Source organism: Chrysemys picta, chromosome 8 (assembly GCF_011386835.1).
Source record: "Chrysemys picta bellii isolate R12L10 chromosome 8, ASM1138683v2, whole genome shotgun sequence".
Lineage (NCBI taxonomy): Eukaryota > Metazoa > Chordata > Testudines > Emydidae > Chrysemys > Chrysemys picta.
In genome coordinates, this window is record NC_088798.1 from 52,317,484 (window position 1) to 52,331,826 (window position 14,343).

A 14,343-nucleotide genomic window follows, 5' to 3' on the forward strand; every position below is an offset into this window, starting at 1 on the left:
GAGCCCCAAAGTTTACACTGCTATTTTTAGCCCCCCACAGCATGAGGCCAAGTCAGCTGATCCTGGTTCTGAGACTCACTGCCATGGGTTTTTTGGTTTTGGATATTTTGGATATTTTGGTGTTTTTGCTGTGTAGACATATTAGAGTGAAATAGGGGCTTTGTCTTATATACACAACTATAGCCCCAATCCCCCCAAAAATGTGTCCCAATTGTTCACACGTGCTATCTGGTCAGCCTAAGACAAACCCTAAGGGGTTTCTTACACTTTCCTCTGAAGCATCCAGTACTGTCCACTAATGGATTAAATGAACCATTTGTCTGAGAATATTGCCATTCCTATGCATCCTTTCTAAGATAGTTAACATATATAAAATAAAGGTAAGTCATCACTAAGGACCTATATGTATTCCATAAGAGAAGGAACTAAGTAGAAATGTAGTTAAATTCACTGTATGTATCAAAGTTTGCTGGTGGGAGATTAAACCACTGCTAGCAAGGAAAAGATTATATCTTCATTTCTGACTGAAACATGTGATTGAACTGCTATCCTAAAAGATATCAGAGGGGTAGTCGTGTTAGTCTGTATCCATAAAAACAATGAGGAGTCCGGTGGCACCTTAAAGACTAACAGATTTATTTGGGCATAAGCTTTCGTAGGTAAAAAACCCACTTCTTCAGATGCATGGATCAAAGTGGGTTTTTTACCCACGAAAGCTTATGCCCAAATAAATCTTAGTCTTTACAGTGCCACCGGACTCCTTGTTGTTTTTATCCTAACAGACAATGCTTATTCAGAAGTAAAATGAGATGTTGTCTGAATTTTCACCTAATTTTTTTTCATTTAAAAAAATCATAAAGACCACTGGACCCACTTAAAACATTTAAATGAAATCCTTCTCCTAATATTTAAATGAATTGTTTTAAACTATGAATAATAGTGATATAGTATAATAATTTGATTAAAATCTTAATAAAGAACAATCAAGGACAATCAAGACTAACTTGGCTAACAGATTTTGGGGAGGTATGGGAGGAGGATCTGATAATTGTCATCATCCCGGTTCCCAACTCTATCTGGGTTGTGTTATTTTTGTTGTTGTTGTTTTGTTTTAAGGTAATAATTTTTTCCTGGAAGGAATTGCCTCTGTCTGTCTGTATTGACCAGCACAACAGAACCCAGCCCTGACTGGAGCTTTTGGATATTATCTGAATGTAAATGTTTGACAGGAGTGATCATTCTGAAAAAGTCTTTTGGGAAAATATAGTTTGCTATCAGAAAAACAGATTCAATTTATGCCAAGGAACCATTTGTCCATTTCATGTATATTTTTAAATAGACACCTTGGCCCAAACTTTGCTTGCCTTATTCACAGGCTCAAGGACAGTAGGATTTGAACCAATGCCTACAACAAATACAGGGGATGGTTGGCAATAGGAAGACTCTCAAACTTTCACATGAAACCCAATTTTGAAGTGATTAAAGGACAGAGCTGTGATGTGTATAAGCTCAAATGATACCAACCCCAGTATCTGACCTGGCTGACTCTTCAGTTGTTGAGGAAAATAAAAGGAATACTCCACCTAAAAAATATACCTGGTGAGTCTTTTTTCAGCAGTAACCTGGGAGGACAGCTCTCCAGCTAAAGGTGGGAACCTAAAAAGGCAAACAATACAATTTTGTTTTCCATCTCTAATTTATAATTATATGGTAAAATAAGAAAGTACACAATTTTTCAGTAATACTTTTCTCTTTTTATGTCTGATTTTGTAAGCAAGGAGTTTTAAAGTGAGCTGAAACGTGGGGGTAGGCAAGACAAATCAAACTCCTGAAAGGGGTAAAGTAGTCTGGAAAGGTTGAGCGCAACTGATGTAGAAAATATTGTGGTCTATTTTGAGTTGAGTTGAGCTCATAGTAGGGAGACTTCCCAAAGCAATTACAAAATGTAAAAGTAGATATTATTTTGGCTTCTCTTAAGGGGCTGGGGAGGGAGGCGATTCTTTTTCGGGGTGGGGGGAGAGATATTGAGGCCAAATTTCAATCGGGGTCGCTCATGTTTTGTTTATAGAGGAGAAATCTGGAAGAAAGCTGCCGCGGCTGAAGCGCTGGGAGAGCCAGATGATTACAGGAGAGAAAACAAAGCAAGGGTGCTATCGATTCTCTCCGTCCCTCTTTGGCTGCTACATTTGTGCTGGGAGCCACGCACGAACGAACCGCGCCTGGGAAGAGCGGACTCCCCACTCCCTTGCAGCTCCTTCACGCCAGCAGCTTGGGGAGCCGGCAGGGAGAGCAGGGCAGCGGCACGGCCGATTCCTGGCAGAAGAGTCTGGGAGATGGAGCCTCCAAGGTTCAAAGGAGCTCAAACCTGGTGTTCCAGATTTTTGCTAAATCTAGAGATCAGCTGGGAACAGTGTGTGTGAGAGAGAAACACCCATCCCACGTGTTTGGGGGGGGCGCATGGGAAACAGCCTCGGGTGCGAAGAGGTTGGGGATTCCCCCGATCCCATGAGCTGGGGAGGAAGTTGGGGAGGGGGCACCTTTCCCTCCTCTTCACGCGCTCAAGGAAATTCCCATTTCATTCAGATGACTTATTGGATATGAGGGCTATTTCCGGATGCACTTTACGTCACTCACTCATTGGTCCATAAGTAGGATGCAGTTAATCGTGGACGCAATCTACAACACACCGTGAAAGGAGCAAGAAAGCAGAAGTAGCTCTCTGTACAGAACTTGACAGGGCTACGCAGCAGCAAGTTTCCTCCCGTGAAGAACCACTGGGATATGATTGTGCCTTGCACTTTAATCTTCGGTCTCCTGGCTTTCAGCCAAGCAGGTTAGCACTCAAACCTTCTCTGTCTCAGAGCCGCGGCTGAGCTGCCTTCGCTTGCATTTGTTTGCAGTGCTTTGCGCTGTCCTTTTCCCAAAGTTGAGGCTTCCATGGTGCGTTTTGTGTTCTCTTTGTTCTGAGACTTGGATGGAGGCACAGCCTTGAGGGGGCTACAGGGAGAGCGAGATTCAGAATTAATTTTCTAATGAGTGCCACTGCCTTTGGAATAGCACTGATGACACCCCACGCTTTTAAGAAATGGAGTCTCAGGGATAAGAATGTGCTATAGTGACACAGTTGACATAGGCACCAGTGCAGAACTCATGAGTTGTAATCCAGGAGCTGCCAAGATGGTCAGGGATACAACCCCATGCTCTGGGTTGTCCCTAGCCTCTGGCTGCTAGAAACTGGGAATGGATGACAGGGGATGGATCACTCAATGATTGCCTGTTCTGTTCATTCCCTCAGAAGCGCCTAGCATTGGCCACTGTCAGAAGACAGGATACCACAGGGTAGAAGGACCATTGGTCTGACCTAGTGTGCCATTCTTACGTTGTTGTTGTTGTTAGTATTATATTATTAAAAATATCATGTTGATGTCACATCCCAACCTCTCTGATTTACCATGTAAAAGTTGCTCCTGAGATTCTTAGTAGAGATGGGCACCAGCTGCAAATTTTCAGCCAGCATCCAGATTTCTCCAGTGCTCTGGGGAGTCGAGATTGGGAAGTGACACACAAAAACTGAATCTGGTTTAGGGCTAGGAAATAGGTAAATCTAGGATTTGGAGCTAAAGGGATTATAAATAGCTAACACAGTACCTAATTATGCCCACTTATTATTGAACCCAACTTTCATTGAATTCTGAGAACAGAATTAGGCCTAGAGAAATTATGACTTTTCATTTCCCCCATTCTCTCTTGCCACCTTCAAAACTTATAGTTTTACTACAAGTTTTAAATGGGATATTGAGAGATGATCTGAACATTCTGAGAGGGGTCATCAATTCTCTAGCAATGCCTCCTACATACAATACCAACTGAAAATGAATCACCCATAAACAACCGTCAATATTTTTTCTTCTTATATTAATAGCTTTTAAGTATATCGGTGCAGGGTTTAGTCTGAATTGGACCTACCTACAGTTTGTTTATTTTCTGCCATATTCCTCAGGAAATTGCTTACATAGCTCTTAAAACTTTGCTGAGGGAGATGAAAACATTGATTTATGCATTCCGAATACTATTTTATTAACATTACTCTAATTTTCATTGCAGCTAATCCTTGCTGCTCAAACCCATGCCAGAACAGAGGAGTGTGTATGACGACAGGTTTTGACCGATATGAATGTGACTGTACAAGGACAGGATTTTATGGGGAAAACTGTACTACACGTAAGTCTGAAAGTTATGTTTTTATAGCTAACAATAATGAAACTTGAAAGCTGCAAAATATTCCAGTATTTTACTTTCAGATTTGCATATTATTTAGTCCTCATAAGTAATTTACAATATTCTTAATCTTTCCCCTCAATGCTCACAGCGGAATTCTTGACCTGGGTGAAACTGTCATTGAAACCTACTCCGAACACTGTCCACTACATCCTCACTCACTTCAAAGGTGTCTGGAATATAATAAACAGCATTCCCTTCTTCCGTGATTCCATCATGAGATATGTATTGACATGTAAGTATCCTCCTTGTGCTATTATCCTTCAGTTGTAGACATTGTCCACAAGAGTTTAAGGAAATATTGTGTTGCTTAGTGATTTTATATACATACATACATACATACTTTAGATATATGGAACAGGAGATGTAGAAAGCAGAAGCATGGCATACATTTCACCTCATAATCAGGAGGCAACCACAAGGAGTGGGAGAACAGATGAAAGGGAATTTTTTTATGGGGTCCACCATTGATCAAAATTATTCTGTTATTTTTGTAAAACAAAAATTATGACAGCTAAAAAGCATATAATTTGTTCATCTCTATAATTGAATGTAGTGATTCAAACACTATATTATACACTGATGTTTTCCATTAAATAAGGTTTTAATACTAGAAAGTACCACGCTGTAAATTTGCTCTTAAATAAGGATGGCTCCAAGCAAAAAGCCTGGATCTCACCATACTTCACATTGGGCAGAGGTTCAGACTCAAATTGAAACATCATAGCTTGCCCCTTATCACTGTAATAGGGTGAAACAAAACGCTATATCCCACACCAGCAAATTTTGGCAAAGTTTATATCTGGAGGCAAACTTGATAAGCCTGGCCCCATTTCTACGGTAAAATAACCAAAATACTATCATCTCACTAATTTGAGTAATCCTATTGAAATCAATGGGTCTATTTACAAGAGTAAGGTGGAAAGGATTTGACCTTATAGCTTAATTAAATTAAATTTACTGTTTTAAGGCCAACATTAAAAATACTTTTTTTTTTTTTTTAATTTTTAGCAAGGTCACATTTGATTGACAGTCCACCAACGTACAACAGCCAGTATGGTTACAAAAACTGGGAAGCCTATTCCAACCTTTCCTTCTACACTAGAGCCCTCCCACCAGTGGCACTGGACTGCCCAACACCCATGGGTGTTAAAGGTAAGGAATAAAAGAGATTTCCAATGTTTGATTGTGGAGTGTGGGTGGGAGAGTCAATTTATTTTGCCCTCTTGGAAAACATTTAAGAGACTATTTTTTACAGAGCTACACTCTGAAATCTGCAACAGTATATTGTAAAATAGTATATTGGATATACTGTACAAAAAGCTAAAAACTAAGTAATGATTTACAGACTCCAACTGTAGTTATTGAGCTAAATGCTAGAAATAAAAGAAAGAAATTAAAAAGGCTGAGCTGCAGATTCAATATAGCAGAAATGAAGATTTTTAGCAATCAACTTGTGTTTTAAATCAAGTGAGTAAGGTTTGTAAAAGTTATAGCTAAGTTGTCAGCAGGTATAAATCAAGTATCTCCACTGTGGATCTAGCTCATAGATTTCATATATGATAGATACTTGTTCTAAGGAGAAAATGACATAGCTGAATTGAATAATAAAATAAGTTTTATTTCCTCCAAATGTAAGGGAAAATAAACGGATATGATTTTAAATTACAGGTAAGAAGGAGCTCCCAGATTCTGCAGTAGTTGTGGAGAAATTTCTGCTGAGGAAAAAATTTATTCCTGATCCTCAAGGCACAAATATGATGTTCACGTTCTTTGCTCAACATTTCACCCACCAGTTCTTTAAGACAGATCACCACAAAGGGCCAGCCTTCACCAAAGCTCTCGGCCATGGGGTAAGATCATAAAGTTGTGACTCTCACTGAAAAGAGCAGCAAAGTTTATCAGCCTTTGTGGCAAGAACAACATCCTTCAGAATGTTAGGAGCTACATAAACATTGTGATGCACATACTACGCAGCATTCTTTGTATTACTGAAAGCCTGACACTGCAGTCCTAAGGCGGGCAAAACTGTTGTTCAACAAGATGGAGGCTTTTCCGGTCCAGACTATAGGAGCCTAAATAATTCTATCAAAAATACCAAATGATTTAATTCTCCTTATCTGCACAGTCTTAATTTTCCAAATGTGGTGTTATTGTTTTCACACAAAGCCATCCATATCTACTGAGACCCCAAAAGGTTTTCTGTTGGACTGTTTCCATCACGCATAAAAAGGCATATACAGTACTGTAAAATAATTGTCATGTGCTACACTTTTAAAAGAGACTTTGCTGTTGAAAAGCAACTATTTCACATGAGTATCTATTATTTCTTTAAAACCAATTCCAGTTTAAAAGTCCACAAGAATCTTACAATATTATATTATATAGTTTCTAGGCTGTCCATTCTTTTAGACACATGTTTGAAGCAGTCTTTTTGAACTGACTGAGAATTTAAAAACTCATTGTTATGCATTATTTAATCCAGTTCTAACAAAAAAGCTGACTTTGTTTTTAAATCTTTATGTAAGGTATTCATAGGGTGCCAATCCTCATAGTATACTTAATATGCAAACATTTAAGCCCCAATCCAACTCCCATTGACTTAAACAGGAGTTGGATTCATCCTAAAATGACCAGAAATGTAGTTTGGCTTCATGTTTCAAATACTTTTATTTTATAGGTTGACTTGAACCACGTCTATGGAGAGACTTTGGATAGACAACTTAAGCTGAGGCTACTTAAGGATGGAAAGCTGAAGTATCAGGTGTGTTTCACTTTAAAATTCCTATTGTCTAATAGGAGAACAATGGAATTTTATAATTAACATTTGTTAATAGTATGAATCTTGTTAAAACACAGAGGGCCAAATTCAGCCATGGTGTTAGCAGGTCCCATTTACTTCAGTAGGAGCTGCACACATAAATACAAGGGCAGAATTTGGTCCACAGTCTGTATTTTTAGAATGGGAAAAATAAAATACTGGAGAACGTCTATATATCGTCAGCGATTCTTAGTCTCTCTCTCCTTTTTTTTTAACTGCAGATGATTGATGGAGAAATGTACCCTCCCACTGTGAAGGACACTCAGGCAGAAATGATCTACCCACCTCATGTTCCTAAGCACCTGCAATTTTCTGTAGGCAATGAGGTGTTTGGTTTGGTCCCAGGTTTAATGATGTATGCCACAATATGGCTCAGAGAACACAATCGGGTCTGTGACATCCTTAAGCAGGTGCATCCAGAATGGAATGATGAGCAGCTTTTCCAAACTACCAGGCTCATATTGATAGGTGAGTAAACATGAAAATCAGACTTTCCATATTAAACTATTTTACACAGATATAGAGCACAGCTTCAGGGGGCTGCATTCTCAAAAGTGATTTTTTGTGCCTCCTTATTTTGGGGGGCCAGCTTAAAATACCTTAAAGGTATTTTCAGAGGCTAGGGAGATCAGAACTTTCTGAAAATAGGTCTCTTTAAGATGTCTCAAGCTAGGCACCCAAAAGCAGAGGGACACAATCACTAGTCCACTTTTGAAAATGGAGGCCTTGGTTTTTTTGTTTTTTTTTTAAACAGCTATTAATTATAAAGTACATTAAAAAGTTATCAACATGTTACAATGATCTGGGAGGTTTTTCCTCCCCTAGGCAGCTTCAAGAGGTTTAATAATAGAACAAAATTTACTTAGTTTGTTAAATCAAATCACAATGAATTTTTTTTAAAGTTTTCATGACCTATGTTCAGCATTTGACAGTTCATGAGAAAACAGTCCATTGTAACCAGTATCTTGAATATCAAACAGTGGAGAATTCCTAAATCAAGTTGCATTCTGTTTCTTTTACTAAGGGAAATAGAACTGTGAGGTGCATAGTGAGGAAGCAGGAACGTGAGTTTAAGGCCGTGTCTACACTAGCACTTATGTCAGCAAAACGTCTGTCGCTCAGGGATGTGAAAAAAATAACACCCTCTTGAGCAAAATAAGTTTTGCCGGCATAAGCACTTGAGTGCACAGCGCTATGTCTCCCACTGACATAGATACCACTACTCGTTGAGCTGGTTTTATTATGTAGACAGGAGAGCTGTCTCCCATTGGCATAAGGCGGCTACACAAGCGCTCTTACAGCGGCACAGTTGTGACGCTATAAGCTTGTAAGTGTAGACATAGCCTAATTCTCAAATGTCAGGCATGTGCAGCTGGATGACCTTCAGCTGCTGCTAAAGTGTCTTATCTTCAGTGCAATCGCTGCTCTTTGTTACAGGTTAAGAGAAAAGCTTTTATTCGGTTTAGAATTTAGGAAGTTACTGGAAAGCTAACCCAAAATGATGATTGTTATATATTAGTCTCTAGCCAGTGACATTTATTTTCATGTTAATGTTTATGCACACTCCATTTGGGCAAGACAACTAATTGGTTGTCCCCAAATGAAGAATGCAACAGTATACTAAAAGGAGATAGTTGTATTTGACAGAAACAGCAACTCAGAATTGCGTTGAGATATTTATATCTTTTTCTGGATAAAATTGGCAATGTTTTCCCTACAGAAAAATCCTATAGAATGTAATAGCAAAATATGTCCTTGCTATAAAATTGTAAAAGGAAATTATAGAAAGGACACACTTCGCTACTAAATTCTAAATGTTTATTACATTTTAGAACTGCTATCATTTTCATCCCTATTCACTTCTATAAGAGTTTGTAAGAGTTTACAAAGCATTAAGAAATCTTTGACATCTTCTGAATCTTCCCCCAAAATATATTTATTTTAGAACACTCCTTGGCCATTTTACCACCATTTACATCCTTTCTTACACAGTTGGCTGAACATTCAGAATTGTTCAAGCAAACAAAACTGATACACACTTTCCCTGTTTCATTGAACTAATAGGAGAGACCATCAAGATTGTTGTTGAAGACTACGTGCAGCAGTTGAGTGGCTACTACTTCAAGCTGAAGTTTGATCCCGAGTTGCTGTTTAACCAGCAATTTCAATATCAGAATAGAATTGCAGCCGAATTCAACACTCTGTACCACTGGCACCCACTTCTGCCTGACAGTTTTCAGATCCATGACCAGGAGTACACTTTCCAGCAATTTCTCTACAACAACTCTATCATGGTGGAACATGGCCTTTCCCACATGGTGAAATCCTTCTCCAAGCAAATTGCCGGCAGGGTAAATATTCTCACTAAGATTTTTAGCTTTTGGACAGAGTCTAGAATTTTTGTGTGCCAATTAACATAAGCCAGAGACTTGGGTAAAAGTTTACTTGGAATTTCTTCTGTGAAAAAGAAAGATACCTCCTAATTCAAATAGTAAAATCTAATTCTTCCTAGTACTGGAGTTACCAAAGCAAATGCACTTTAAATGTTATTGTCCAGGAGCCCAGATTCTTCACTCTTAATACTGACAGAACTCTCACTGATTTCAATGGGAGTTTTATTTGTAGGAAGGCTTCAGGGTCAGGTCAAAAATGGCCTTTTAATTTAAAAAAGGAAAAGGAAAAACTCTTCCAAAGCTTGATATAATCTTGCAAAAAATATTATTTACTTGAAAATAGCACTTATTTTATAGTGAATTTCAGTTGTAAAGTTAAAATCCTAGCAATTCTGGGCCTAAACAAGTGTATCTACTGTAGCAGGTTGCACTCTCAGAGAAGTGCAATACAATAGCTGTATATTATCAATTGGGCCATGGTACTCTCCCAGTGTTAATGGAAATTGTAGGGCTACAAGCCATTCAAGGGACACTTCCTTACTCAATGGAAATGTTGCCTGAGGAAGGCAAGCAGGATTCCACCCAAAGTTTATACACACTATAAAAGTTGTGAGGAGTTTACCTAGAGTTGTTATTATTCTTTGTATCTTTTTTTGCAATAGGTTGCTGGGGGTAAGAACGTTCCTTTTGCAGTACAGAAAGTAGCTAAGGCTTCAATTGATCAAAGCAGACAGATGAGATACCAGTCCTTGAATGAGTACCGAAAACGCTTCCTAATGAAACCTTTTAAGTCATTTGAGGAACTTACAGGTAAGAGCTATTCTTTCTAATGGGGCCTTTTCTTACAAATGGTTAATAAAGTAGATGGGTCACTGTTTGTTTCCAGGATTATATAAACTGGGGTTGTGGTGGGAAGTAGGATTAAAGACCAAAAGAAGAGTGCTAAAAGGTGGGATTTTCCATTTACTATTCTTATTTATTAATAATTATTACAGGAGAAAAAGAAATGGCAGCTGAATTAGAAGAGCTTTATGGAGACATTGATGCTATGGAGCTGTACCCTGGCCTTCTAGTAGAAAGGCCTCGTCCTGGTGCCATCTTTGGTGAGACCATGGTGGAACTTGGAGCACCATTCTCTTTGAAAGGGCTGATGGGAAATGCTATCTGTTCTCCAGAGTACTGGAAACCAAGCACCTTTGGCGGAAAAGTGGGCTTTGAAATAATCAATACTGCCTCCCTACAAAAGCTCATCTGCAATAACGTGAAGGGCTGTCCCATCACTGCCTTCCATGTCCTAAACTCTGAAGCCACAGAAACGGCCACCATTAACGTCAGTTCCTCAAGCTCCTCAATGGAGGATATCAACCCCACATTGCTAATGAAAGAGAGATCCGCTGAATTGTAGTACATTGGTTTATTTATTTATTTAAGTAATTATATAAATTATTTATATTTATATCTTTATATTTAAAAAATGAAATCCAGACTATGTCTTACTCAGACAAGGGTTCCACTGATCAAGGCAGACCACTGTTTTTAAAGTTTGCATCACTGGATCCATAATTACAAATTCTGCAACAGAAAGAAGTATTCCAAAGTAAATGGAAAATGGTCCTTTTTTGTTGTTGTTGTGGTTGGGGGTGTTTTGCTATAAAACTTGACAGTAAATGTTTTGTTTTGTCACTTGATAGGCAACATAATGCTACAGGAATAAGTTATTTTGTCAACATATATTTTAATTTGAAAATGAGCTATCAAAAAAACAAGAAGATTGGATTAATGAAAACTGCAATAATTACTAATTACAGTACCATAATAGTAAATGAATGTAAAACAAATTATGCAACTTTAAATGTTTGTATAAAGTCAGCAAATGAAAAAGTTATGTTTCTCACAAACACTACCTCACTATCATGCACATATTTTATATTAACATTTAATGAGGAGCCTTAACTTTTATTTTCTGACTTTGGACATTGAAACCTATGCTTTAACGTTCCATTAATACTCTTTTTAAAATTAAAATGTACTTTATAAAAATATATAACCTGTGTTTAAATCCCAATTAGGTTTTGGAGTTTGCACAACATAGTAGGGTGGAGGGAAAAATTTGCTGCTATTTAGCTAGAAGTAGTTATTTTCCAGGCTGGGATAACAGGGCATTTATATTTTGATAGCTGTGTTGTATATTGCAAGAAATCATATCAAGAAATTACACAAAATGATTTTATAATAGCACTTTAGATTTTTACATGCAGGGATCATTTCATTATCTTTAGGAGCGGGTGTAGAATGGCATTTTCTATTAAAACTGCTGGGGGATTTAGGTAGAAAGAATGCAATTATTCAGGCTGGAATTGGTCAGAAAACAATTTTGGGAGAAAAAAATGGCCAGGGAGCTTTACTGACCACTTGTGGACAAGGCTTCTGTTTTATATCACATCTGAAAGATACAGTCTTCCCAGCACTGTATATACTGCATCCTTAATATAGGATAGGAAAATGTTAGTATGAATATGGCCCTGTTACAATTTGACTGTGACTTTCCCTAAATTTCTAGTTACTTGTTTTTACACTTTGATTATTTTAATTAGGCTGCTCATTTTAAGAGATGTTAATTTGTAACTTTCAATACTGATAACTGAAAGAGGAACACACAGTCTATTGTACACCAAAGTGTATGCGGTTGGAAGGCTTTTTACAGATATGTTTGGGGATATTTTTTTTTTCTATGCAATGCACAAAGTGGAGAAAGCACAATGCACATTAAAAGATGCTGAGGTTTCTTAAATTCAGAACTGTAAATGTTCATAAATGGACTTACCCAAAAACTTTCAACATTAATCCTCTCTAGGGAAAAAAAATTGTTTTAAAATCTGCACCATCTTGTTGCCCACTCTATTACAACTCTGAACTGAGTTAGTTTTCAGAATTAGGGCCCAATCCTTCTGTCCCTTTGTATGAAATTCAAAATGAGAGTTCCAGATACAACCAGTTTGAATGTAGCTCATAAGCTACATGGGAAAGAAAGCCAGTCTTCCTCTATTTTGTACAATGCAAGCACAATGTCAGCACTCTAATAAGTTATTAATTAATAATATATAATCCCAACTGATAGGGTTGGGATGATTACCATATATGGCTATGAGAGCATGAGATTATTTATATGTAATGTTTTATATTAAATATGTTTGAATGATTTTTCCACCTTTATTTTTTTTACAAAAAGAACATGTTTAAAATACAACTGTTAAAATAAAAAATGTACAGACATTAACTGTGAGTACTGGTATTTCATACTTAATTGCAACAGAACATTTTAGTTGATTCATAATATCATAAGAACAGCATATAATTTTATTTCTCCCATCCCACGCAAGAGTTCATCTTAGAAAATGCATTATGTTTACTAATAATGCAAGATTAGGGTAAATCAAGATCTAGAATTTATAGCTTTTGGCAAGTCCTAATGCAAAGATGTGTTAAAAATTAGCAAAATTTGTGTCAGAAAAGTGTTCCTGATTTTTTGGAGGAGGTGGGGGACAAAAATGTAAATGAAAACTTCCCAGCCAATACATGGTCGGGGGAGAGGGATGAATACGAGGAGGGGAAGGCAGCAAAACACGTGGTGTTATACAGACAAAACTACACAGGATCTTTTCAGGGGACAAGACAAAGATGCCACATTTATTATGATAACAATTTGATTTATGACCAATAACTAATATCTTAATCCTTATACACACACACACACATCCATCAGATGTTCTGCAGCTGCTGCATAGTTACCAGTCCTGAACATAGCTTGAGTCTGTGGCTTGAGTTTGTAGCTTGGGTTCGTAGCTTGTGGCGGCTAACTGGCCAGGAAAGCCGGGCACAAGGACGAGCTGGGTCTCTGTTGAGCATGCACCGATGCCCTTCCATGTTGGCAGCAGAATGTTACCCTCCTCCAAAGTTCTCCTTCTCACCCATCCTTTTTGTAGGCTTTAGTTTGAATCCAGAGTCTATAGGTCTTGCTGTGTCACCCTGCCTTTGGGTTTGGTGATTGATCACCCGTCAATTGCAGATGTGACTTTCAGCCTGGGACCTGGCTTTGATCTTCCTTCTATTGTACCTTTGTTCTTCTCTTTTTGGGGTGGACTCTTCTTACTTTGTTAGGGCTCTTGTCTGCATCTTCAGCCGTTAGTGTTTGAACTCTATTTCATCAGAACAGGCTGGGACTGGAGGTTGATTCCATCATCCATACATACCACATTCACACATCTAAACTAAACTAATAAGATTACAGCAGGGTTTGCAAAAATGAAGGTTGCAGGAAGCCCTTACAAAATGATGTTCATTTTGTCCACCAAAGGAAAGATTCCAGATATGCCTCACCCTCATCTAGATTCCTGGGAGATTGGTCCCATGAAAATTGAATAACAATGTCCCAAGGACATCAAAGCCCATTTACCTTGCTCTCTCCTACTCCAAGGACATGCTAACGGCTTCACAAGTAAGAGCTGCCCATGGGCATTCCTCTGTCAACCTAGCAAGTTCCATCAACTGTGAAACTATCCTTTTTGTGGGAGTGAGAGGGGGGTATCAAGGAGTAGGTAAAACATGGACTTCATATTGCACTTGGCCAACTAATCTTGTTGAAGCAGCAAGGTCAAACATTAATATCAGACCACAACATCTCTAAAGTAGATTGGCCCCACCACCTGTCACAGACATTCCCTGAATGGAAGGCTCTGCCATCACTGCTTTCCTGTGCAATATCATAGGACCCTGCTGCCAGGAACCATGTGAGCTGTATCCTTAACAGATCCATAGGGGCAGTAACTACACCATGTGATTGTAGTGCATTCT

General features: G+C 38.2%; 1 protein-coding gene across 1 annotated transcript; it reads left to right on the plus strand.

Annotated features, from left to right (window-relative positions):
• Positions 1-2,596: 2,596 nt before the first annotated feature.
• Positions 2,597-12,769, plus strand: PTGS2 (prostaglandin-endoperoxide synthase 2). The gene is made up of 10 exons (XM_005313866.5): positions 2,597-2,833; positions 4,105-4,221; positions 4,370-4,513; positions 5,290-5,433; positions 5,950-6,131; positions 6,959-7,042; positions 7,321-7,567; positions 9,164-9,450; positions 10,155-10,302; positions 10,488-12,769. The coding sequence occupies exons 1-10, from the start codon at positions 2,782-2,784 to the stop codon at positions 10,895-10,897; spliced, it is 1,815 nt and encodes a 604-aa protein (XP_005313923.1). The 5' UTR covers positions 2,597-2,781; the 3' UTR covers positions 10,898-12,769.
• The last annotated feature ends 1,574 nt before the right edge of the window (positions 12,770-14,343 follow it).

Coding starts and splice junctions, on each gene's coding strand:
- PTGS2 (XM_005313866.5), top strand. CDS start 2,782: ATGATTGTGCCTTGCACTTTAATCTTCGGTCTCCTGGCTTTCAGCCAA. Junction 7,568..9,163: donor TACCAGGCTCATATTGATAG/GTGAGTAAACAT, acceptor TTGAACTAATAG/GAGAGACCATCAAGATTGTT. Junction 10,303..10,487: donor GTCATTTGAGGAACTTACAG/GTAAGAGCTATT, acceptor TAATTATTACAG/GAGAAAAAGAAATGGCAGCT.